General features: G+C 31.6%; 1 protein-coding gene across 1 annotated transcript; it reads right to left on the reverse strand.

The window, feature by feature from the left end:
- Positions 1-81: 81 nt before the first annotated feature.
- Positions 82-23,296, reverse strand: LOC117919198 (ankyrin repeat-containing protein ITN1-like). The gene is made up of 5 exons (XM_034836324.1): positions 23,277-23,296; positions 3,325-3,419; positions 3,010-3,213; positions 992-1,323; positions 82-879 (listed from the first exon to the last, which is right to left on the reverse strand). Exons 2-5 carry the CDS (start codon positions 3,389-3,391, stop codon positions 265-267), a joined length of 1,218 nt encoding a protein of 405 aa, XP_034692215.1. The 5' UTR covers positions 3,392-3,419; positions 23,277-23,296; the 3' UTR covers positions 82-264.
- Positions 23,297-25,585: the final 2,289 nt, after the last annotated feature.

A 25,585-nucleotide genomic window follows, 5' to 3' on the forward strand; every position in this document is an offset into this window, starting at 1 on the left:
AACACAAATGATTGAGCTCATTGCTAAAATTACTGAGAGCAGACATTTCGAGAACAGGCTTGCTCTTGAGGAGATTATTGGTGAAATAAAATGCTTTGTAGTTCCTTTCAAGCTCTGAGAAATTTCTAGTTGTCCCACGAGGAAGATGACAATCATATATATTAAAAGACACAAAACAACTAAAACATTACATCAATATCAGGTCTGGCCATCACCATGGCATAAGGTCCTCTTTGAGCTCAGACAAGGGGAAAAATGAAATTCCTACAAAGGATCCTCCTTGTAAATACGCTCAGGCACGTTATGAAATTTAGCCCTTACAAGAGCAAAGAATGATGGAAACTTCTGAAGGGAAATGAATGTTATAACCAAGAAGGTGACTGCATACACCGGAACCGCAGCATAATATTTCAGTTGATTGTCAAGCATCAAGAGATGCCCTGAGATGAAACATATCAACATGGCCGCCATGGATATAAAGAGAGAGGTTAAGCCAAATAAGAGGTTCCTAGGCACGTTCTTACTAAAATCTTTATATTGGCACTTGGAGGTGAGAAGGGAGAAAAATACGAGCAGTGAGATGAAGGAAGAGCAAAGTGCAACTAGGGATGAAATTGCAAAAAATCTGAAAGCCAAATGGTGTTGGAAAATTGGTTTGCCAGTGTCTTGGTCGACTCCGCCTGGTACGGTGGCTGATGAAGCAAAGGCGACAGTTGCTATTAGAGCTGCAATGAAAGAGCAGGAATTGCATGTGCTGTTGAGCCATTCTTTGCTTTTTTCTAAGAGTTCTTTATGTGTTTCTGTGAATATCTGGTCAGGGGTCTTTTGACTCTTATTAGGACTGGCAGAGACATTCGGTCGCAAGGATTTCTTCACATACTGCAATAATCCCAAGTACATAACCCCAAGTTACTGTATTTACAATTAATAGCTCAAATGTAACACCATGAGAAAAATTCAAACAACAAATTAAGAAATCAATTTTGCATACCTCATACCATTTGACTTCCCAATGCATTTGCAACGTGCTGGAGGGGATAAGCCAGCTTTCATAATCTTTTAACTTGGCAGCTAGATGCAATGCGCTATTCCAATTTCCATCCACTGCATGAAGTGCAAGGTCTTTATCAAGAAGATGAGAACTCTTGAGCAAGAAGTCATATAGATGCGACTGCCTGTTCTCCACTGCCAACAGCACTATGTTCTTCCAATAGCAGTCCCTGTCATGAATGGTCATGGGAAAAACTTGCAGGGTTTTCTCTACCATTTCCACAATGCCATTACTTGCTGCAATCAGTATTGGCATCGAGGGACCCAGCCGAACTGCAATAGAAAAGCACATTGTAGAGAATATTGAAAGGTGAATTGCAATGATACAACACACCTACAGGGGTTGAATAGGTGTTATTGACCAATTTAAAAGGTCTCCCAACACAAGTTATCTAACATTAAGATTTTTAGAAATTTTCCTTCTCTTTGCAAACACTTTCAAACACGAAGTAGAGATGACATGCAAATGTGAATGCAACAACACTCCCTAACAAGATTAAAATGCAAGTCACAAGCATATGTTCCAATACTCCCTAACACAATTCCTTAAATCAAATTTTGATTAAAAGAAAGTGTATAATATATCAAATATACCTAAGAACAATATTCAGAAAAAACATTAAATCATCCAAAGGCATCTCATATTTGTTTCATCTCAACATTCAACCAAGTATTAGATGTCCAAAATTTCAAAGATAGCTAGAAGCTGAAAATGAAATGAATAGGAGAATGAGAGACAATGAGACAACACTAGAATTTATGTGGAAAACCTCCAAAGAGTTTAAAAACCACAGGCCTACAACCAATTGAAAACGTCCATTATGAAGAATAAAAACTGAATATAAGGTTTTAATTAACTCAAACCTATCAATCATTCTCGGACCACTTGACTAGTACCTTTCACTTTCAATTTCTCACTTTTCTTCTTTTGGAGCCACATGTAATTCACACTAAGCGCGATCTTGGCCTCTTTTTGAATCCACATAAGAAGAAAATGTGTTTTTACACAAACCCAACTAAATTCGAAATTAAGAGATAAATGAATGAAGAAGCAACCTATTTCTTTCTCAAGAAAATCCATTAAAAAAATTTGCTTGAAAACTTGAATGAAAATTTCTTGGAAAGCAAACAACCTTAAAGAGAGAAGAGAATGAGGAACACAAGAACGACTGTTGCAGTCTCTCTACCTAGAAATGAGAGAAATTTGTATTTAAAAGGGAAAAGAAACCATTAATCTAATGACTGAAAACTGATCTAAAAAAGAAGTTATTTGGATCGATTTTCCCCTACACTTGGATTGATCCAGAAATAAGGTAACTTAAAACTTTTTGCAAACATTATTTCTCCCAGCTTCCCTAATTCTTTTAAAATGATTCAAAACAATCAACACTTTGAAAATGGGGTTGATTCAAATTCGTTCAACCACATATTCAATTGCTTACCTTGGTCTCTTAGCAAATCGAATCTTCTGATCTTCATAAGTCAAGTAGTTCAAAGAGGATTGGAAAATGAGTTAGGAAACATTTAGGAATTTTGTCCAGAATTACCAATTTAGCTAAAAACTCACAAATATGATTGCATATCAACATTAATAATGTTAAATTACTGTTTTTTTTTTTTTTAAGTTTTTGGTTATTATAATAAATTTTGAGAGCTTGAGATATTTGGAAAAATCTTCCTATTAACATCTTTTCTATATCAAATGGTTAGTTTTCAAACATTTTAATTCTATAAAATAAGAATAAAAATAATAACTTTTTTATTTTTTATTTTTTTATTTTATGAGGACAAACATATGTAATTACTGATTTATAAATGTTTTCGTATATAAAAACTAATACATTTAAAATAATTAAGTTAAATAAAAATAGAGATATTATTTAAACTTAAATATATGCATTTAATTCTATTCCAACTTAAGGCGAATTTAAGTCAGATTTAAAAATAGAAAGGGGATACCGCGGCCTCTTCTGAAGTACTCATGCTCTGAATGACACAAACCATAATTCTTTGCCTCGTCCTCATCGAACTGTACAAGCCTATCATTGCTCTGCTCTTCTTGCTCGTGATGGCTTTTAGCACGTTCAAGTAGTCTTTCCATGATCTGACGAGACCGGATGTGCATCTCCTTTTTCTCTTTTAGCTTCCTCATCTCACTTGATCCTTACATATATCGACAAACAATAAAAAACATGATTAGAATCTATACTGTTTTGAAGATTAATAAAATAGGAATTTGGGATGATAAGATCATCTATGGGTTATAATTAATACCTGGAATTCTTAAGCGCATGACCAGCATATTGCTTTGGATATAATAAGCTTGATGGACCTCAACCATGGGCAGAAATTTGAGGGAGATCGTTGATCTATACAAACTTATAGAAATCAGTATTTTATTGAAGTTGCTTCTATGAATTTAATTAGCTTGAATCAAGTAGAACCTATACTCAGCATGATCTTCATTAATACCTTGTCCTTCTGTAGGATTTTCTGTATCTGAGTGCTTCTTGTTTTTTCCTGTACATTTCCACTAGTTACTGAAACTGTAAACCATATATAGCTTGGTCACAACATTCATGAGCAAGGATGAGTATAAGAGTTTGAGATCTCATAATTAAGCAGACACGCAAACCATTTGATTGCTGTCTCATTTACTATGAATAAATCAATCAGTGGATGATGCCATTCATGTTTATGCAGCGTGGCTTTATTTTAAGTTATTAATCCTAGTACCCACCTGGTAGTTTAATCATCTGCCATGGCTTTTGAAAGAAGTTGATACAGTTTTGATAGTTCTTTGGATGTTGGGGGCTCTCGTGTGAAGTCTCTGGGATGAGCTCTTCAACAAATATACCTTGCAAATTAACAATGGGAAATTTTCAGAAATTTGTGGCCTTATTGACTAACAAATGGTACATGCATGCATGCACTACATTCATTCAGCCTCATGCTCTGGCTGCTTCCAAAGATGAGTTGCTAAATGGTAATTGTCGTAAGTGTTTTATGACTGATTTAAGGATTGGAAAGTGTCCTAAATTCCGATTTGATATTTATTAATTTTGATAGTAAGGTAGATATGATGAAAAATGTATACTCAAACAATAAGAAAAGTTAGAAATATCTTTATAAATATTTCATGAAGAAAAAAATGTGATGAAAAAATTGAGGTAAGCATGTAATACATGATGTAAGGAAGAGTGTGGGATACTAACTAAACAAAATTATGACTCAATGTGTAAATGTTAGGAGCATGAGAATATCATATCGTTTCAAAATATAGGAATTATATCCCTCTCCTCATTCTTCCAAGTTCTCTATGTCATAGTGAATTGGTTATTTAATCAAAGAATTATGCATAAAATTATCTTTATATTATAGCATCTTTACATAGTTTTCATTTATATGGTATTGCACGAACACAATATTAAAGCTTAAGTTGTCACAGTAATTAGTTGCAAGCAAAGATTAAAATATGAGAAGTTATGAAAGTATTAGGAGTTGGATTTAATTTATGAAAATATTGAAAATATTAGACAAAAATCTAGACAAAATTATTGATCCATTGTGATGAAAATTAATCAATATTAAGACAAACTCCAACAAATGATAAAAACAGGTAATAATATGCATATTGAAGATATTTTAATAAAGAAAACATACATATGCTGAATATAATTTCTAACATTCAACGAAAACACGTTTAATACTAAAATAAAGAGCTATTTAATTTGGATGTATTCAAGGATATAAAAAAATTATGATATATATAATTATTTTTTTATTTAAAATATTTTTAATTTTATTTATATATTTATATTTTCTTGTATTTAATTATTATACAAAAGGTAAAAGGGAAAATTTATTAAGAAGATTATCAAGAAGGATTTATATGTTTAACAATTAAATCAAATGTAAAAATAAGATAATTAAAAATAATTTATTTAGTATAATTTTATTTTAATATTGTATTTTTAATATATATATATTAATCATAAGAGTAAAGTTGTTGTCCGGGGCTTTTTTTTCAAGGTCACATGAACTTGGAAGTAGTTTTTGACTGGGAAAGACTTACAATTATAAATGATTTTCTTGAACAAGCCGAGATGAATCCCGCTTCTAAATGCAGTAGGTTTCTCAGCTAGGAGATGTAGTGGAGACTTTCCATCGTCTAAGTAGTCCATGAGATGCTTGCCCTTGAGATTCGGATTTTCATCCATTTGAATGATTTGAAATGCGAGATCTGTGGGAGAAAAACAATACATTAGGCCTGTTTCGTACTGTATGACGTGTTTTAAGAAACACTGGATATAACTAAACCTTGTTTGGTAGTGATGACTGAGGAGTCAAATCATATCCCAAAACAGTTTCTAAATTATATCCTAAAATCTTCTACTAATCCTGGAAACATCGCTTAGCTGGTTTTACCATTTTTAAAATTTTGTTTTCTAAAACTTGTATAATTAAGAGTTCAATGCTTACCCATATATCCTCCTTCAATGGCGCAGTGCAGAACAGTGCCTCCACCCTGGATTCCACAGCACTCATGCGCTTCTGTGTCGTCCTCGAACTCTTTATAGAGCCAAAGGAAAGCGTCTTTCTTACCATGGCGAACTGCCAAGAAAAGAGGCGTTTCAGACTCTTTGTTGCGTTTACGCAACAGTTGTTTATACTCACCGGTGATGCATTTGCACATCTCAATGTTTCCCAATGAAGCTGCCAAATGGAGGGGAGTATTCCCTCTTTCATTTTTTTAGAGAGAACATCCTCAGGCTTTTCCGTAGTACTCTTAGTAATCTGTTCGACTAGCTGTTCAACTGTGTCTCCTCGCCGGCTTTCCACCGCTATATGCAATGCAGTGTTCTTTAATTTACCGATCTTCATCGTGTGAGCTTCCGGATGCTCCTCGTATATCTTTACTACACTTTCCCAACTTCCGGTGATGCCTTCAGTCAAGTCTCTCTTAATCCTCTCCTTTTTTTTTTTGCATCCGCAACACGTGAAGAAGCCCTAGCCCTGCTTCTGCATCCGCAACATCTGTAGAAGCCATTGCCCCTGCCCTTCGCCTACCTTTGTTGCTGCTGAGAACCAAGGTTTAGTGAAGAAGAAGAGAGAGGACAAAGGCTTTTATTAACGGAAAATTATGTTTTTAGGCAGAAATTTGGAAAAAAAAAAATAAAAATAAAAATGGTCCCCCAACTTTGAGCTATTATGCACCAAAAGCCCAAAACCAAAATCATCCAAATGGCCAAAAACCAGTAACTCTAAATTTTTTCCTTATTATCCATTTTATAAACCCATTTATGTTCCTTGCTAAATGTACCCACTCTTTTTCTTTTTGAAATTTGTTACTTTACAAAATTTTCCACGCTATAAAATATATATTTTTATATCCTTTAATTTTGACCCAAGAAATTATGGCATTTATTGACTTATTTTTTACATTCCAAATTATTTTTAAAAATTAATAAACTTATAAAAGAATCTAACATATCAAGTCTCATAGTTTGTTTCCTTAGCAAAAATTTTAAAAGATTTCGAAAAAATCAATTAGAAGTTGAATACAAATAAACACATGTAAGTCTATACTACTCTTTGCTTATGTATATATTAACTTTTATTTAAACATATAACACCTCATGCTCAAACATATACTACTCCATTGATTGAGCAAAAACTTAAAATTTAATGAATTCACTAATTTTCTTGAATTTTCTCATTAGGGAAAGGTCTCCAAATCAAGCAAGATTTAATGCATTGAATTCATTAACTAGCTTAATAATTTTTAAAAATAATTTAAAATTAAAAAAATTGGATTATAGCTAGTCCAAAATGATAATATTAATTTCTCCTCCACGCATAACACTATTTCTTCTATTTTTTTTAACTAGGGGGAAAAAAAATATAAAATCATGTGAGACTTAATGTGTTTGATTCATTAATGATTCTAATAGTTTTTTAAAATAATTTGTGTTAACCAAACCACACACACACAAGTAGAAATAAAGAAAAGATAAGAGATTTTTAATGTAGTTCGATGATCAATGAGATCCTTACATCCATGAATTGCACCAACACTCGATAATCAACTAATCAAATGAAAGAGAAATGTTACAATGGTGAAGACTCTCACTCTCCTCTCAATTATGATTGCACTTTGATTTTTATCTCCCTGAAAAGAAACCCTAAATCATAAGTGGGTTACATATATAATAAGGTCAAACTTGTCATTCAAAAAAAGAAAAAAAAAAAGAAGAAAAAGAGGTTCCACGACGTGTTCACCCTTAAACCTTTATGAGCTGATTGGGTAGCTCAACCCCTAGTATTCCCTATGAAGTGTAACAAGATTGATTCAAGATTCATCCAACAATCTCTCACTTGAAGACTGAAGCATAAATAAACATTCTCCTTTAATGATTAATGATTATGATACACTCAAACAACCTATCCCTGTCCTTGACCTACTGAAGCTACACATAGCTCTAGTTTCTCTATTATCACTGCTTTGGTCAACATGTCAATTGGATTCTTTCTACCTTGTTGTTGGGATAGAGCCTTGAAAAGCATAACATGACGTAATAGATTGAGAATCATTAATAAATTTATTTATTTATTTTTTCTGGTTCCTTTATAATCCTATATGGATTAAGTGGTTATCTAAGCATACATGTGCATAAAAGATATCTTCTATTGACGGGGAGAGTCTTTGATGGTCACAAGGATAAGATAGGTTTTAGATGAGTATCTAGTATGCTTTAAGAGCATAACACTTTGAGGGCTAGTAAGAGATTGTTAGGATGGAGTCTTTAAAAGCACAACATGATGTAATAGGTTTGAAATTCATTATTCATTTAATGATATTCCAACTTCATTTTGTTTATCCTTATTTCATGTATTATATTTTATGAGGATTTTGGCCTAATATCTTTTGCATTATATATGACTTAGATGTATTAGGAGTTACATGAAAGATCCAAGTTATTAGTGCCTTGCAAATAGATAATTTGTTCACAACTGGTTTGTGGACTTCGGTAATCCATTTAAGGTTGTAGTGCAGTATCTCCTAATTGGGGGGATAGCTGGTCTTAACCATCGGGATGAGGTTTCTATGCCGAATGTACTAGTGTGTATGGTTACAAATTAGACAAGACCTATGATGAGTCATGATATAAGGCTATTAGGTAGTCATGACTTTATTAAGCTGCTATATTGTATTGTCTCTCAATCTCGAGAGAATATTGAGTTTGTGTAGAAGTTAGCAATGACTTTGATCAATGGGTAAGATCCTAAAGTGATCATATATTTCATATGAATTAAGTTACTATTGATGGAAATCGGTAGCAATAGGTATTCTCTATAGAGACACCTTGATATCTTGTAGACTTTAAGATAGTGTGTTCCCTTAGGTGATTCTAAGAAAGTGTGATCATGAAATCTATGAGCTCGTAGTAATTCCTTTAGTATTGGAATTTGATATATGCTTTTAGTGAGCTAGAGTATTTTTGGGAACTTTGGATTACTAGATTCCCATGCCTTAGATTGCGTAAGGTGCATGCAAATCTATTCTAAGCTCTTTAAATCTATCGCAACTGATTCGTCCCCATTGCAGTCATGCCATTTGATTCTGGCTCAGACGGGTGTTATCAACAAAATTTATAAAACCTAAATCACCTCACACTAGGGTAGCATAGCTAACATAGTATAGTGGCTCTAGGATCGTTCACAAGGATGAGTTTTCATTGTATAATTGACTTAACTGAAGGAAATAACATTGTGCTTTTTCTTATGAAAGTTAGCTTTAAAAGAACATGGAATTGTGGTTGTAAAGATTGATTTTAAGTTAAGCAAAAACAATAAGTGAAATTAACTATAAAGAAAAGGTCTCTTGGAGCTGTAGGTCACTAGGAACGGGTTCCTTAGGCAAAAGGGGAGATTCCGGATCTTCTCCTCACGTTGGGGATAATAACATAAAGGATGGTTATCTCCCAAACCGGTTTTATATTTAGCAATTAAGATTTGATCCAAAGGTTTCATGGAAAATGATAGTTGCTTCCCATTAATGGCTTCAAACACTAAAGACTCTCACCTTGAACCACCTTCCAATGACTCGTAAATGATAACTAATAGACATCCATGGATCTAGCAATAAGCATCCATGGAATCCGAAAAGCTTACCAAGTATTGGCCATTCAAGGTGATTTTAAGAGATTTAAAGCTAAACCTTGAAATAAAAAACCATTGATGGTTAACAACTACTGTCATTTAAAGCAAGGACAACTTCCACCTTTGCATTCAGGTCCTTCACCTAACTTCCATCACTCCAAGAAACGTAAAACCTAGCCACTCATCCCCTGAGAAATCATCCTCAGAGGTTGTTTGGCTAGCAAGAAAAGTGAAAACAAAAATGAGAAGGAAAGACAGAGCAAAAGCTTTGTATATTTCTTAGTACGAGAATTTACAAGTGTTTTTAATGAAAAACATCCATCCTAATATCACACATATCTCTCTCCTTATATATTTGCTACCTAAAAGATAAATAAAAAGATAAAAAAGAAAATATCTAGGTTGGTTACAAGGAGAAATTAAGAAATTACACAAAATATCTGAAGATAAAAATCTAACAAAATTTCGCACAGCCATGCGAAACTGCTTGTTGTTGGATTTCTTCCTCTGGCTTTCCTCCTTGCATCTCTAATTAGCTTGGCAAAGGGCTATGAAGTGGTCCAAAGCTTGGATTCTTCATGCATTTGAGCTTTAACTTGCATTGCCATGGATTTCACCAACTTCTTCCTCATTCTTGGCTTGTTTCAATGATCAAATAGCTACCAAAAATACCAAAACTTGCCAAAAACTGATTAGTAACCTTTGCTAGGTTCCTTAATGTGCCAATTGAGTTGAAATGTATTAACTACTACTCAAAAGTCTTTAAAACAGTTAGTTTCAAGCTATAGAAGAGTACTTTTTGAGTAGTAATCAACAACAAATAAACAAATATTAAAAAACAATAAGGATACCATAGAAACCATAGATCTAGAGAATAAAACCACATACCTTTGATCCGGATGTTCTCGGATCAATTCCAATTGATGTAGATAACTCTAAAGTCGTAATAGATCTCGTAAACACCATGATTTTCCGCCTGATGACTCTTCCTTGTGTTTAGGCTCTAAGATGGTGAAGATCTAAAGGGTAGAGGCTAGGGTTTTCTCTTTGGACTGAAAGGGAGAATAACAAGACTTAGGAGCCCTAACCCATAAAAGGGTATTTATAGGCTTCCTACTAGGTTTAAGTGACTTAAGCTCATGATGGGCTTGGGTGACTTAATCTAGTCCCAAAAGGTAGCTAATTGATTAATTAACCATACAAGGCCTAATTAATCAATTAGCCCAACCCAAAGATATCACTTACTTATCACTGTGCAACCTTGCATAATTACCAAAACACTCTTATGCAGAAAAGTGAACTAAAAACCCATCCAACCCTCATAAGCCGTGGCAACAAGGAATATGAGCTCAGAGTGGGGACCATTGAGACCCATAAGAGTATTGGTTCCCTCAATCAAATTTTGAAATTGACTCAACATCCTATTACAGAGAGTCAACTGCACTCTAATACCCTATGTATATTACAATGAGACACCAAGTGCTCAGGTCCATGATCTATTATCCACTACAAGTAAACTCCCTATGAAATGGTGTATGTAAGATAACAAGGTAGTGCTATCACCTATCAAGATTACCTCTCAAATCCTTGAGTTGTAGATCCCACTTATTATGTGATCAAATGACATACTCTAGCTACAAGGAGCATATGACAAATTCCATTAAAGGAATTATTGTGACCATAGATTTCATGATCACATGTCCTTTGGATCACCCAATGGGACACACTGTCTCAATCCCATGAGATATCATGGTGCCTTTATTGAGAAATCCTATTGCCACCAGCCTTCATTAACAATAACCCAATCCATAGGGATATATGACCACTTTAGGGTCTCACTCATAGGTCAAAACCTCCTATTGATTTTGGCACAAGCTCAATATCCTTTTAAGGTTGAGAGTCTAGACAGTATAGTAGATTGGTGAATCATGACAATTGATCGCCTTGTGTCATGATTCACTGTAGATCTTGTCTAATGTGCATCACATACACTGGTACACTCACCATGGGAAATCCATTCCGATGATCAAGACAAGCCATACCTTCAATTAGGAGGTGGTGTACTATCGTCTCTACTGAATTGCCCAAATCCATGAACCAACTGTGGACAACTTATCAACTTACAAGGAACCCATAACTTGTATCTTCTGTGCAACTCCTAATGCACCTAAGTCATGTACAATGTAAGAGATATGAGCTGAATGCTTAAATCAATGTCAATACACCAAAGGGATAGCAAGAGAATAGTTAAGTCTAACTTTGTTACATATTGTTTTGCTTTTATGGGCTCAATCCTAAAAAGTATGTCATTTGATCACATAATAGGAAGTTCTATAACCTAAGAACTGTAAAGGTAGTCTTGAAAGACTAAGAGCTTTCGCCTTGTTAGACTATGGATAACTAATTCATGAGGAGACAATATACAATGGATAATATGTCACAAACCTAAACACTTGGTGTCTCATTGTAATATACATAGGGTATTAGAGTGCAATTGACTCTCTATATTGGGATGTTGAGTCAATTTCGTAATTGGATTTTAAGGGAGCCAATATTGTCCTATGAGTCTAGTGGTCCTCGCTCGATCTCATATTCCTTGATGACATAACTAAGAAGGATTAGATGGGTTTTTAATTCACTTATGTGCATAAAAGCGTTTTGATAATTGCATAAGGTTGCACAAGGGAGAGTGAATGGTATCTTTGTACCAGGTTCATTGATTAATTGGAACCCTATTGGGCTAATTAATCAATTAATAACCTTTTTGGGCTTGATTAAGTGACCCCCATGGTAGGCTTAAGTCACTTCAGCTTAATAGGAAACCTATAAATACCCTTCTTAGGAGCTAGGGTTTCTTAAGTTCAAATTTGCCTTTCTCTCCTTAAAGTCTAGAGAGAGAACCTTAGCCTCTAACCTTGAGATCTCCACCATCTCAATGCTTAGACTTAAGGATGAGTCATCGAATGGAAGATTTCTACATTTACCAGATCTTCTACATCTTTGAAGCTTTTTACATTGATAGGAATCAATCCAGGAACATCCGGATCATAGGTATGACAACTTTCTTGGATCCATGATATCTTTTATGGGTTTTAAATGCCATGTTTTTGTTGTGTGATAGATTTAGAGAGTTTAGGATAGATTTACATGAACTTTAATGATCTAGGGCATGAGAAAAAAGTAATCTAGGGTTTCCTAACACCAAGAGCAAGGTTGAGTCATCATGACAGAAGATCGTGGGTCTATGAGACAATTTATGACTTCACTCAGATTTTTCACTACACAAATTTGATTTGGAAACATCCAAATCAAGGTAATGTTTTCTATAGCTTTTAATCTAGGTCCATTTTGTTTTAAAATGCATGCTTTACTTCTATTGCTTAGGATCTAAAGGCCTAGGAAAGTTTTTCAACTCCTAACCTGATCCTAGGATAGGGAACATAAAAATTTAGGATTTTCTACAAATGGTATCCAAGCCATAGGTTAGAAATTGCATGTTAGAACCTCTCTAGAATGTGCTGATCTTAGTTTTGAGAGTATTTTATTTATCTTATGGCTCTAGGGATAAATTATGTGCATGGGAGATTCTTATCTTTAATATGATGATTATATATTGTGATTGTGGTTCTATATTCATTTTACTCTAGATGGGTTGTAAGCCTCGTTAAAGAAAGTATAAAACTTTTATTCTTGTTTAAAAATGTCATTTTTCATATATTGTTGTAATCTTCAATTCGAAAGAAGTATAGGTTTTGCTTTTTGAATGTAAAAGTTTACAATTTTATCAATCTATGTAATCCATGGAGGATATGGAACTAATATGGACAATCATGGGGCGCTCACATTATATTTAATTCTCTCATCTTTTCCTTTGTTTTTTTTTTTCAATGGTACAATTGCTTTATCTCATTAATTAATGGAGCCCACTTTCAATGGGTTCCACAATCATAATTAAAAATGCAAGCATGACAGACACCTATGCTTTGTAAAAAAATAATCAAATCAATATCATAAGATTTCTTTGGCAACTATTTTTGAAATAATTTTTTGTTGTAAAAAAAATATAATAAAATTTCTAGATGTAAAAAAATACATCAGATATCATGTTTTTAAGGGTTCTATCACAATATGTGCTTCTCTCAAAAATTACATTTTTTTTTCAAATTTTATTATTAAATTTTTGTATATAATGTATTTTTGATAAGACATTTTTTACGTTTGATTATGTTATTGAATAAATAATTTAAAAGAAGATAAAATTATTAACACATGAAAAAAATTTATATCATAAAAACTTCGTGATAACTTTTTTTTTCTTTTGATTTTGTCATCAAAATGAGTGATTCTATGAGATGTGTTAACATAAAAATACAAAAATTATATTATTATAGCTTATTGAATGTTACTTTTGAAGAAACCATCAAATTATTAGGCAACTGAGACTTGATTCCAAAAGACTACAAAGACTACAATAGGCTTTGTAATAATGAGTTTGGGTAGGTCATACCTCCTTGATGATAAAAATTTGACAATATTTTGTATAATTTTATTAAAAGATGAGTGGCTAATGACAAAAAGAAGTGACACCTATAAGCATGTCAATTTTAAGGCAACGAAACACTTATTCCAACCATTTGAATATATTGATCATTTTACTTGGAAATTTTGAATAGGAGTACAAGTGACAAATACTTATTTACATCCACTGCATTTCATCACTATGCATGCATATCTAAGATTGATAACTTTCTTTTGATGCCAATTATTCATTTTCATTACTTAGTTACGGATGTTCAATGGTTACTAACCTCAATTGACGTCAGAATGAAATAGGTGGACCTTTTATTAATTTAGGTACATTTTTAAGGATAACAAAGCCTATTCTAACAAAATTTTGGTATATTATATGGGAAAAGGGTACACTATTCGAGGTTAGGGGTAGATTTTTTTCCACATAGGGATGCACTGCAGATGAACTTGCCATAGATTTATAATTATTTTATAAAGTAGCGTATTTTAGAAATAATCTCTTAAAATAATCATAATTTTATCTAAAATCTAGCCACCGATGCCTACTGGGCACCACATCCCCTTCACAACTCACATTATATTTATTTCTCTCATCTTGTCATTTGTTTTTTTCAATGGTACAATTGCTTTATCTCATTAAGAAATGGAGCCCACTTATAATGGGTATGGTTACACAATCATAATTAAAAATACAAGCATGATAAACACCCAAGCTTTATAAAAAACAATCAAATCAATATCTTAAGCTTTCTTTGGCAACTATTTTCGAAACAATTCCTTGTCGTCCAAAAAAATAAAAATAAAAATCATTACTAAATGTTAAAAAAATGCACTAGATGTCATGCTTTTATGGGTTTTGTCTCAACATGCGCTTTTCTCAAAAAATACATTCTTTTTTTCAAATTTTATAACTAAATTTTTGTATATAATGTGTTTTTGATAAAACATTTTTCACTTTGGATTACATTATTGAATAAATAATTAAAAAAGAGATAAAATTATTAACACATGAATAAAATCTTATATCATAAAACCTTCGTGATAATTTCTTTTTTCTTTTGATTTTTTCATTGAAATGAGTGATTGTATAAGATATGTTAACACAGAAATACAAAACTTATATTATTATAGCTCACTGAATGTTACATTTGAAGAAACTATCAAATTATTTGACATGTGAGACTTGATTATAGAAGACTATAGAGACTACAACAGGTTTGGTAATAATAAGTTTTGTTAGGTCATATCTCCTTGATTATAAAAATTCGATAATATTTTGTATAATTTAATTAAAATATGAGTGGCTAATGACAAAAAGAAGTGGCACATGCGAAAGCATGCCTAATATTAAGCAACGAAACGCTTATTTAAGCCATTTGAATACATTGATCTTTTTCTTTGGAAATTTTGAATAAGAGTACCAGTGGCAAATACGTATTTATATTCACTGCATTTCACCACTATGCATGCATTTAAGTTTGATAACTCTCTTTTGATGCCAATTATCCATTTTTCGTTACTTAGTCATGTATGTTCAATGGTTACTAACCTCAATTGACGTTAGAATGAAATAGAAAGACCCTCTATTAATTTAGGTACATTTTTAAGATAATAAACATATCATAACAAAATTTGGTATATTATATTGGAAAAGAGTACATTGTTTGGGTTTAGGGAAAGATTTTTTTCCGCATAGGAACGCATTGTAGATTGAATTGACATACATTTGAATTATTTTGAAAAGTATTGTATTTTAGAAATAATCTCTTAAAAAAAATATTGTTTTATCCAAAATCTAGCCACTGATACCTGTTGGCCACCACATCCCCTTCATTTTTCACATTATATTTATTTCTCTCATATTTTCCTTTGTTTTTTTTTTTAATGGTCCAATTGCTTTTCTTTCATTAATAAAGGGGCCCTCTTTCAGTGGTTATGGGTTCCAAAATCATAATTAAAAATGGAAGCATCATAGCCACCCATGCTTTATAGAAATCAATTAAATCAATATCTCAATCTTTCATTGGTAACTATTTTCAAAATAATTTTTTGTTGTCTAGAATAAAAAAAAAAAAGTATTAGATGTAAGAGATATACACTAGATGTAATGCTTTTAAGGGTTCTCTCCCAACATGTGTTGTTCTCAAAAAATACATTTTTTTTTTTCAAATTTTATGCCTGAATTTTTATATATAATGTATTTTTGATAAAACATTTTTCACTTTTGATTATGTTATTGAATAAATAATTAAAAAAGTTATAAAATTATTAACACATGAATAAAAATTTATATCATAATGAGTTTTTATTAAAAGATGAGTGGCTAATGACAAAAAGAAGTGGCACCTACGAAAGCATGTTTAATATTAAATAATGCAATGCTTATTTCGGCCATTTGAATACATTGATCATTTTACTTGCAAATTTTGAATAAGAGTACAAATGGCAAATACTTATTTATGTCCAGTACTGTATTTCACTATTATGCATGCATATCTAAGGTTGGTAACTCTCTTTTGATGCCAATTATCCATTTTTCACTACTTATACATGTTCAATGGCTACTAACCTCAATCGATGTTAGAATGAAATAGGTAGACCCTATAATAATTTAGGTACATTTTTAAGACAACAAAGTGTATCATAACAAAATTTTGGTATATTATATTGAAAAGGAGTACACTTTTCGGGTTTAGGGGTAGATTTTTTTTTTTTTCCGCATAGGAATGCATTGTAGATGAAAATAGAATAGATTTGGAATTATTTTTAGAAGTACTATATTTTTGAAATAATCTCTTAAAATAATTATCGTTTTATCTGAAATCTAGCCATTGATGCCAATTGGCCACCACATCCCCTTCACAACTCACATTGTATTTATTTCTCTCATTTTTTTTTAATGGTACAATTGCTTTCTTTCATTAATAAAGGTGCCCTCCTTATGTGGTTATGGTTCCACAATCATAATTACAAATGGAGACATCATAGCTACCCATGCTTTATAAAAATCAATCAAATCAATATCTTAAGCTATCTTTGGTAACAATTTTTTGTTGTCCAGAATAAACAAAAATAGGACTAGATATTATGCTTTTAAGGGTTCTCTCCCAACAAGTGCTGTTCTAAAAAAATACTTTTTTTTTGGTTAAATTTTATGGCTAATTTTTTTTTTTTTTTTTTTATATATAATGTGTTTTTGATAAAAGATTTTTCACTTTTCATTATGTTATTGAATAAATAACTAGAAAAGAGATAAAATTATTAACACATGAATAAAAATTTGGTGATATATATATATATATATATATATATATATATATATATATATATTTTTTTTTCTTTTGATTTTGTCAAGAAAATGAGTGATTGTATAAGATATGTTAACACAAAAATACAAAAATTATATTATTATAGCTCATTGAATGTTACCTTTGAAGATGCCATCAAATTATTAGGCATATGAGACTTGATTCTAGAAGACTATAGAGACTACAACAGGCGTGGTAATAATGAGTTTTGTTAGGTCATATCTCCTTGATGACAAAAATTCGATAATATTTTGTATAATTTTATTAAAAGATGAGTGGCTAATGACAAAAAAAAGTGGCACATGCAAAAGCATGTCTAATATTAAGAACCAAAACGCTTATTTCATCCATTTGAATAAATTGATCATTTTACTTGGAAATTTTGAATAAGAGTACATGTGGTAAATACTTATTTACACCCACTACATTTCACCACTATGCATGCATATCTATGTTTGATAACTCTCTTTTGACGCGGTTTATCCCTTTTTTTGTTACTTAGTTATGCATGTTCAATGGTTACTAACCTTATTTGATGTTAGAATGAAATAGGTAGACGCTCTAATAATTTAGATACATTTTTAAGATAACAAAACGTATCCTAACAAAATTTTGGTATATTATATTGGAAAAGAGTGCACTTTTTGGGTTTAAGGGTAGATTTTTTTTTTCCGCATAGGAACACATTGTAGATGAAATTGCCATAGATTTGGAATTATTTGCAGAAGTATTGTATTTTCGAAATAATCTCTTAAAATAATTATCGTTTTATCCGAAATCTAGCTATTGATGCCAATTGGCCACCACATCCCCTTCGTAATTTATTTCTCTCATTTTTTTAGTGGTACAATTTCTTTCTTTCATTAATAAAGGAAGGCCTCTTTATGTGGTTATGGGCTCCACAATCATAATTACAAATGGACACATCATAGCTACCCATGTTTTATAAAAATCAATCAAATCAATATCTTATTTGGTAACTATTTTCGAAACAATTTTTGGTTGTCCAGAATAAACAAAACTAGTACTAGATGTAAGAGATATATACTAGATGTCATCTTTTAAGGGTTCTCTCCCAACATGTGCTGTTCTAAAAAAATACATTTTTTTTTTGGTTAAATTTTATGGCTAAATTTTTATATATAATGTGTTTTTGATAAAACATTTTTCACTTTTGATTATGTTATTGAACAAAAATTTGGTGGTATATATATTTTTTTCTTTTGATTTTATAATGAAAATGAGTGATTGTTTAAAAAATTAAAAAATTATATTATTATGGCTCAGTGAATATTACCTTTGAAGATGCCATCAAATTATTAGGCATATGAGACTTGATTCTAGAAGACTATAGAGACTACAACAGGCATGGTAATAACGAGTTTTGTTAGGTTATATCTCCTTGATGACAAAAATTAGATAATATTTTGTATAATTTTATTAAAAGATGAGTGGCTAATGACAAAAAGAAGTGCCACCCACGAAAGCATGTTTAATATTATGCAATGAAACATTTATTTCAACCATTTGAATACATTGATCATTTTACTTTCAAATTTTGAACAAGAGTACAAATGGCAAATACTTCTTTACATCCACTGCATTTCACTACCATGCATGCTTATCTAAGGTTTGTAACTCTCTTTTGATGCCAATTATCCATTTTTCGCTATTTATGCATGTTCAATCGCTACTAACCTCAATTGATGTTAGAATGAATAGGTAGACCCTATAATAATTTAGGTACATTTTTAAGATAACAAAGTGTATTCTAACAAAATTTTGGTATATTGTATTGGAAAAGAGTACACTTTCGGGTTTAGGTAAGATTTTTTTTCCGCATAGGAATGCATTGTAGATGAAATTGTAATAGATTTGGAATTATTTTTAGAAGTAGTGTATTTTCAATAATCTCTTAAAATAATTATTGTTTTATCCGAAATCTAGCCATTGATGCCAATTGGTCACCACATCCCTTCACAACTCACATTGTATTTATTTCTCTCATTTTTTTTTTTCATGGTACAATTGCTTTCTTTCATTAATAAAGGGAGTCCTCTTTATGTGGTTATGGGTTCCACAATCATAATTGCAAATGGACATATCATAACTACCCATGCTTTATAAAAATCAATCAAAGCAATATCGTAAGCTTTCTTTGATAACTATTTTTGAAACAATTTTTTGTTTTCCACAATAAAAAAAATTATTTCTTGCTATATAAAAAGAAAAAAGACTAGATGTCATGCTTTTAATGGTTTTCTCTCAACATGTGCTTCTATCAAAAATACATTTTTTTTTTCAAATTTTATAATGAAATTTTTGTATATAATGTGTTTTTGATAAAACATTTTTCACTTTTGATTATATTTTTTTGAATTAATAATTAAAAAAGACATAAAAATATTAACACTTGAATAAAAATTTATATCATAAAAACTTCATGATAATTATTTTGTTCTTTTGATTTTGTCATTAAATTGGGCGATTCTATAAGATATGTTGATAAAAAAAATAGAAAAATTATATTATTATAGCTAACTGAATGTTACTTTTGAAGAAGCCATCAAATTATTAGGCATCTTAGACTTGATTATAGAAGACTACAGAGACTACAACAGGCTTGGAAATAATGAGTTTTGCTAGGTCATATCTCCTTGATGATAAAAATTTGATAATATTTTGTACAATTTTATTAAAAGATGAGTTGCTAATGACAAAAAGAAATGACACCTACGAAAGCATGTCTAATATTAAGCAATGAAACACTTATTTCATAAATTTGAATACATTGATCATCATTTTAGTTGGAAATTTTGAACAAGAGTACAAGTGGCAAATACTTATTTATGTCCACTACATTTCACCACTATGCATGCATATATATAAGGTTGATAACTCTCTTTTGATGCCAATTATCCAATTTTTGTTCCTTAGTCATACATTTTCAATGGTTACTAACCTCAATTGACATCAAAATGAAATAGGTAGAACCTCTTTTAATTTAGGTACGTTTTTAAGATAACAAAGTGTATCCTAATAACATTTTGGTATATTATATTAAAAAAAGTACACTACTCGGGTTTAGGGGTAGATTTTTTTCCACATAGGAACGCATTGTTGATGAAATTGCCATAGATTTTGAATTATTTTGAAAAGTACTATATTTTAGAAATAATCTCTGAAAATAATTATTGGTTTATCTGAAATCTAGCCACTGATGCCAATTGGCCACCACATCCCCTTCACAGCTTACATCATATTTATTTCTCTCATATTTTCCTTTGGTTTTTTTAATGGTATAATTGCTTTCTTTTATTAATAAAGAGAGCCCTCTTTCACTGGCTATGGGTTCCACAATCATAATTACAAATGGACGCATCATAGCGACCCATGGTTTATAAAAATGAACCAAATTAATATTTTAAGCTTTCTTTGTAACTATTTTCAAAACAATTTTTTGTTGTCCAGAATAAAAAAAATAAAATTAGTACTTGCTGTAAAAAAAATACACTAGATGTCATGCTTTTATGGGTTCTGTCTCAACATGCGCTTTTCTCAAAAAATACATTTTTTTTTTCAAATTTTATAACTAAATTTTTGTATATAGTGTGTTTTTGATAAAACTTTTTTCACTTTTGATTATGTTATTGACTAAATAATTAAAAAAGACATAAAATTATTAACACATGAATACAATCTTATATCATAAAGACTTCGTGATAATTTTTTTTTCTTTTGATTTTGTCATTGAAATGAGTGATTGTATAAGATATGTTAACACAAAAATACAAAAATTATATTATTATAGCTCACTGAATGTTACCTTTGAAGAAACCATCAAATTATTAGGCATCTGAGGCTTGATTATAGAAGGCTATAGAGACTATAACAGGCTTGGTAATAATGAGTTTTGTTAGGTCATATCTTTTTGATGATAAAAATTCGATAATATTTTGTATAATTTTATTAAAAGGTGAGTGGCTAATGACAAAAAGAAGTGGCACCCGCAAAAGCATGTCTAATATTAAGCAACGAAACACTTATTTCATCCATTTGAATACATTGATCATTTTAATTGGAAAATTTGAGCAAGAGTACAAGTGGTAAATAGTTATTTATGTCCATTGCATTTCACCACTATGCATTCATATCTAAGTTTGATAATTCTCTTTTGATGCCGATTATCCATTTTTCGTTACTTAGTCATGCATGTTCAATGGTTACTAACCTCAATTGACGTCGGAATGATATAGGTAGACCCTCTATTAATTTAGGTACATTTTTAAGATAACAAAGCATATCCTAACAAAATTTTGGTATATTATTTGGCACACTTCCGATGGGGAGGAAAAAAGGGTGGAGGCTATGACTTTTTTTCTCTCTGGATGGTGGAAGATAGAAAGTGATGGAAACCCCAACCCCTAGGGGGTATTTATAAGGTGCATAACCGGGCTTAAGTGACTTAAGCCCACATGGGCTAATGTCACTTAATCTAGCCCAAATTGGGCTCTAATTGATTAATTAACCCAACATGACCTACTAATTAATCAATGAACCTAATCCAAAGACCTTGTTCAATTACCCATGTGCAACCTTGCATAATTATCTAAACGCTCTTATGCACAAAAGTGAAACTAGAGCCAATCCGACCCTCACAACCCGTGCAAACAAGGTATATGAGCTTAGAGCGGGGACCATTGGACCCATAGTAGTATTGGCTTCCTCAGAATCCAATTCTAATGTTGATTTAACATCCCACTACAAAGAATCAACTGAAGTTCAATAGCCTATGTAAATAATAATGAGACATTATGTGCTCGGGTCCATAACTTGCTATCCATGACATTCAATCTCCCTATGAATTGGTGTCCATAGTCTAACAAGGTGAAAGCTATTAGCTTTTCAAGACTACCTCTACTATCCTTGAGTTGTAGATCCTCGTATTATGTGTTCAACTGACATGTCTTAACTCTCAAATAACCTATGTCAAGTTCTATTTAAGGACCTACTATGACCATAATTCTATAAAATAAGAATAAAAATAACAACTTTTTATTTTTTAATTTTTTTATTTTACAAGGACAAACATATGTAATTACTAATTTATAAATGTTTTCGTATACAAAAACTAATACATTTAAAATAATTAAGTTAAATAAAAATAGAGGTATTATTTAAACTTAAATATATGCATTTAATTCTATTCCAACTTAAGGCGAATTTAAGTCAGATTTAAAAATAGAAAGGGGATACCGTGGCCTCTTCTGAAGTACTCATACTTTGAAAGACAAAAACTATTTGTTATCTCGTCTTCATAGTACTGTGAAAGCCACTTATTGCTCTTCTCTTCTTGCTCGTAATAGCTTTTAGCACGTTTAAGTAGTTTGTCCATGATATGACGAGACCGGATGTGCATCTCCTTTTTCTCTTTGACCTTCCTTATCTCACTTGATCCTTACATATATCGACAAACAATCAAAAACATGATTAGAATCTATACTATTTTGAAGATTAATAAAATAGGAATTTGGGATGATAAGTGTCAGGCTTTGTGGAGTCTAGTTTTGTTTGATTTGGTTTGACGACCCGACCCGAATAATATTGTGTGGTTTTTTAATAGGAGATTTACTGAGGCTTAGTCCATGGAGCGAAGGCTTGGGCCGATAGGCCCAAGCCAGAGCGCTCATGGACAAGCCTCTTGGGGGTCCGGAGGCAGTGCCCTAGGGAAAAATCTTTTGAGCCCGTTTAGCCAATTGTGGAACCGCCTTTTGTAATTAGGGTTTTTTAGTGTGGTGTGGTTGCCGTGTTTTATATAGAGAGAAAATATTGTAGTCGAAGGTCTCCCTGATAATAGTGATATCCCTTCAACTCCGTGGACGTAGGTAAATTGCCGAACCACGTAAATACTGTCTTGTGCATGTGATTGTTTTTCTTTGGTGTGTGTTTTCTCTATTTTTTGTTTCTCGTTGGGAATTCGACTTAATTCCCTTCAATAAAATCATCTATAGGTTTATAATTAATACCTGGAATTCTTAAGCGTATGACTAGCAATATTGCTTTGGATATAATAAGCTCGATGAACCCCAACCATGGACAGAAATATGAGGGGGATCGTTGATATATACAAACTTATAGAAATCAGTATTTTATTGAAGTTGCTTCTAAGACTTTAATTAGCTTGAATCAAGTAGAACCTATACTCAGCATGATCTTCATTAATACCTTGTCCTTCTGTAGGATTTTCTGCATCTGAGTGCTTCTTGTTTTTTCCTGTACATTTCCACTAGTTACTGAAACTGTAAACTATATATAGCTTGGTCACAACATTCATGAGCAAAGATGAGTATAAGAGTCTGAGATCTCATAATTAAGCAGACATGCAAACCATTTGATTGCTGTCTCATTTACTATGAATAAATCAATCAGTGGATGATGCCATTCATGTTTATGCAGCGTGGCTATAAAAGGTTTTCTTTTAAGTTATTAATCCTAGCACCCACCTGGTAGTTTAATCATCTGCCATGGCTTTTGAAAGAAGTTGATACAGGTTTGATAGTTCTTTGGATGTTGGGGGCTCTCGAGTGAAGTCTCTGAGATGAGCTCTTCAACAAATATACCTTGCAAATTAACAATGGGAAATTTTCAGAACCTTGTCGCCTTATTGGCTAACAAATGGTACATGCATGCATGCACTACATTCATTCAGCCTCATGCTCTGGCTGCTTCCAAAGATGAGTTGCTAAATGGTAATTGTCATAAGCGTTTTATGAGTGATACAAGGATTGGAAAGTGTCCTAAATTCCGATTTGATATTTATTAATTTTGATAATAAGGTAGACGTGAAGAAAGTCTACTCAAACAATAAGAAAAGTTAGAAATATCTTCATAAATATTTCACGAAGAAAAAAATGTGATGAAAGAATTGAGATAAGCATGTACTAACTAAACAAAATTATGGCTCAATGTGTAAATCTTAGGAGAATGAGAATATCATATCATTTCAAAATTTAGGAATTATATCCCTCTCCTCATTCTTCCAAGTTCTCTATGTCATACTGAATTGGTTATTTAATCAAAGAATTATGCAGAAAATTATCTTTATATTATAGCACCTTTACATAGTTTTCATTTATATGGTATTGCAATAACACAATATTAAAGCTTAAGTTGTCACAGCAATTAGTTGCAAGCAAAGATTAAAATATGAGAAGTTATGAAAGTATTAGGAGTTGGATTTAATTTATGAAAATATTGGACAAAAATCTAGACAAAAAATTATTGATCGATTGTGATGAAAATTAATCAATATTAAGACAAACTTCAATAAATGATAAAAACAGATAATAATAATATGCATATTGAAGATACTTTAATAAAGAAAACATACATATGCTGAATATAATTTCTAACAGTCAACAATCATATGTAAAACTTGAAAACACGTTTAATACTAAAATAAAGAGCTATTTAATTTGGATGTATTCAAGGATATAAAAAATTAAATGTATAATTTTATTTATACATTTCTATTTTCTTGTATTTAATTATTATACAAAAGGTAAAAGGAAAAATTTATTAAGAAGATTATCAAGAAGGATTTATATTTTTTTACAATTAAATCAAATATAAAAATAAGATAATTAAAAATAATTTATTTAGGATAATTTTATTTTAATATTGTATTTTTAATATATATATATATATATATATATATTAATCATAAGAGCAAAGTTGTTGTACGGAGCTTTTTTTCAAGGTCACATGAACTTGGAAGTAGTTTTTGGCTGGGAAAGACTTACAATTATAAATGATTTTCTTGAACAAGCCGAGATGAATCCCGCTTCTAAATGCAGTAGGTTTCTCAGCTAGGAGATGTAGTGGAGACTTTTCATTGTCTAAGTAGTCCATGAGATGGTTGCCGTTGAGTTCCGGATTTTCATCCATTTGAATGATTTGAAATGCGAGATCTGTGGGAGAAAAACAATACATTAGGCCTGTTTCATACTGTATGACGTGTTTTAAGAAACACGTACTGGATATAACTAAACCTTGTTTGGTAGTGATGACTGAGGAGTCAAATCATATCCCAAAACAGTTTCTAAATTATATCCTAAAATCTTCTACTAATCCTGGAAACATCGCTTAGCTGGTTTTACCATTTTTTAAATTTTGTTTTCTAAAACTTGTATAATTAAGAGTTCAATGCTTACCCATATATCCTCCTTCAATGGCGCAGTGCAGAACAGTGCCTCCACCCTCGATTCCACAGCACTCATGCGCTTCTGTGTGGTCCTCGAACTCTTTATAGAGCCAAAGGAAAGCGTCTTTCTTACCATGGCGAACTGCCAAGAAAAGAGGCGTTTCAGACTCCTTGTTGCGTTGACGCAACAGTTGTTTATACTCACCGGTGATGCATTTGCACATCTCAATGTTTCCCAATGAAGCTGCCAAATGGAGGGGAGTATTCCCTCTTTCATTTTCTTTAGAGAGAACATCCTCAGGCTTTTCCGTAGTACTCTTAGTAATCTGTT

Source organism: Vitis riparia, chromosome 7 (genome assembly GCF_004353265.1).
Source record: "Vitis riparia cultivar Riparia Gloire de Montpellier isolate 1030 chromosome 7, EGFV_Vit.rip_1.0, whole genome shotgun sequence".
NCBI lineage: Eukaryota > Viridiplantae > Streptophyta > Magnoliopsida > Vitales > Vitaceae > Vitis > Vitis riparia.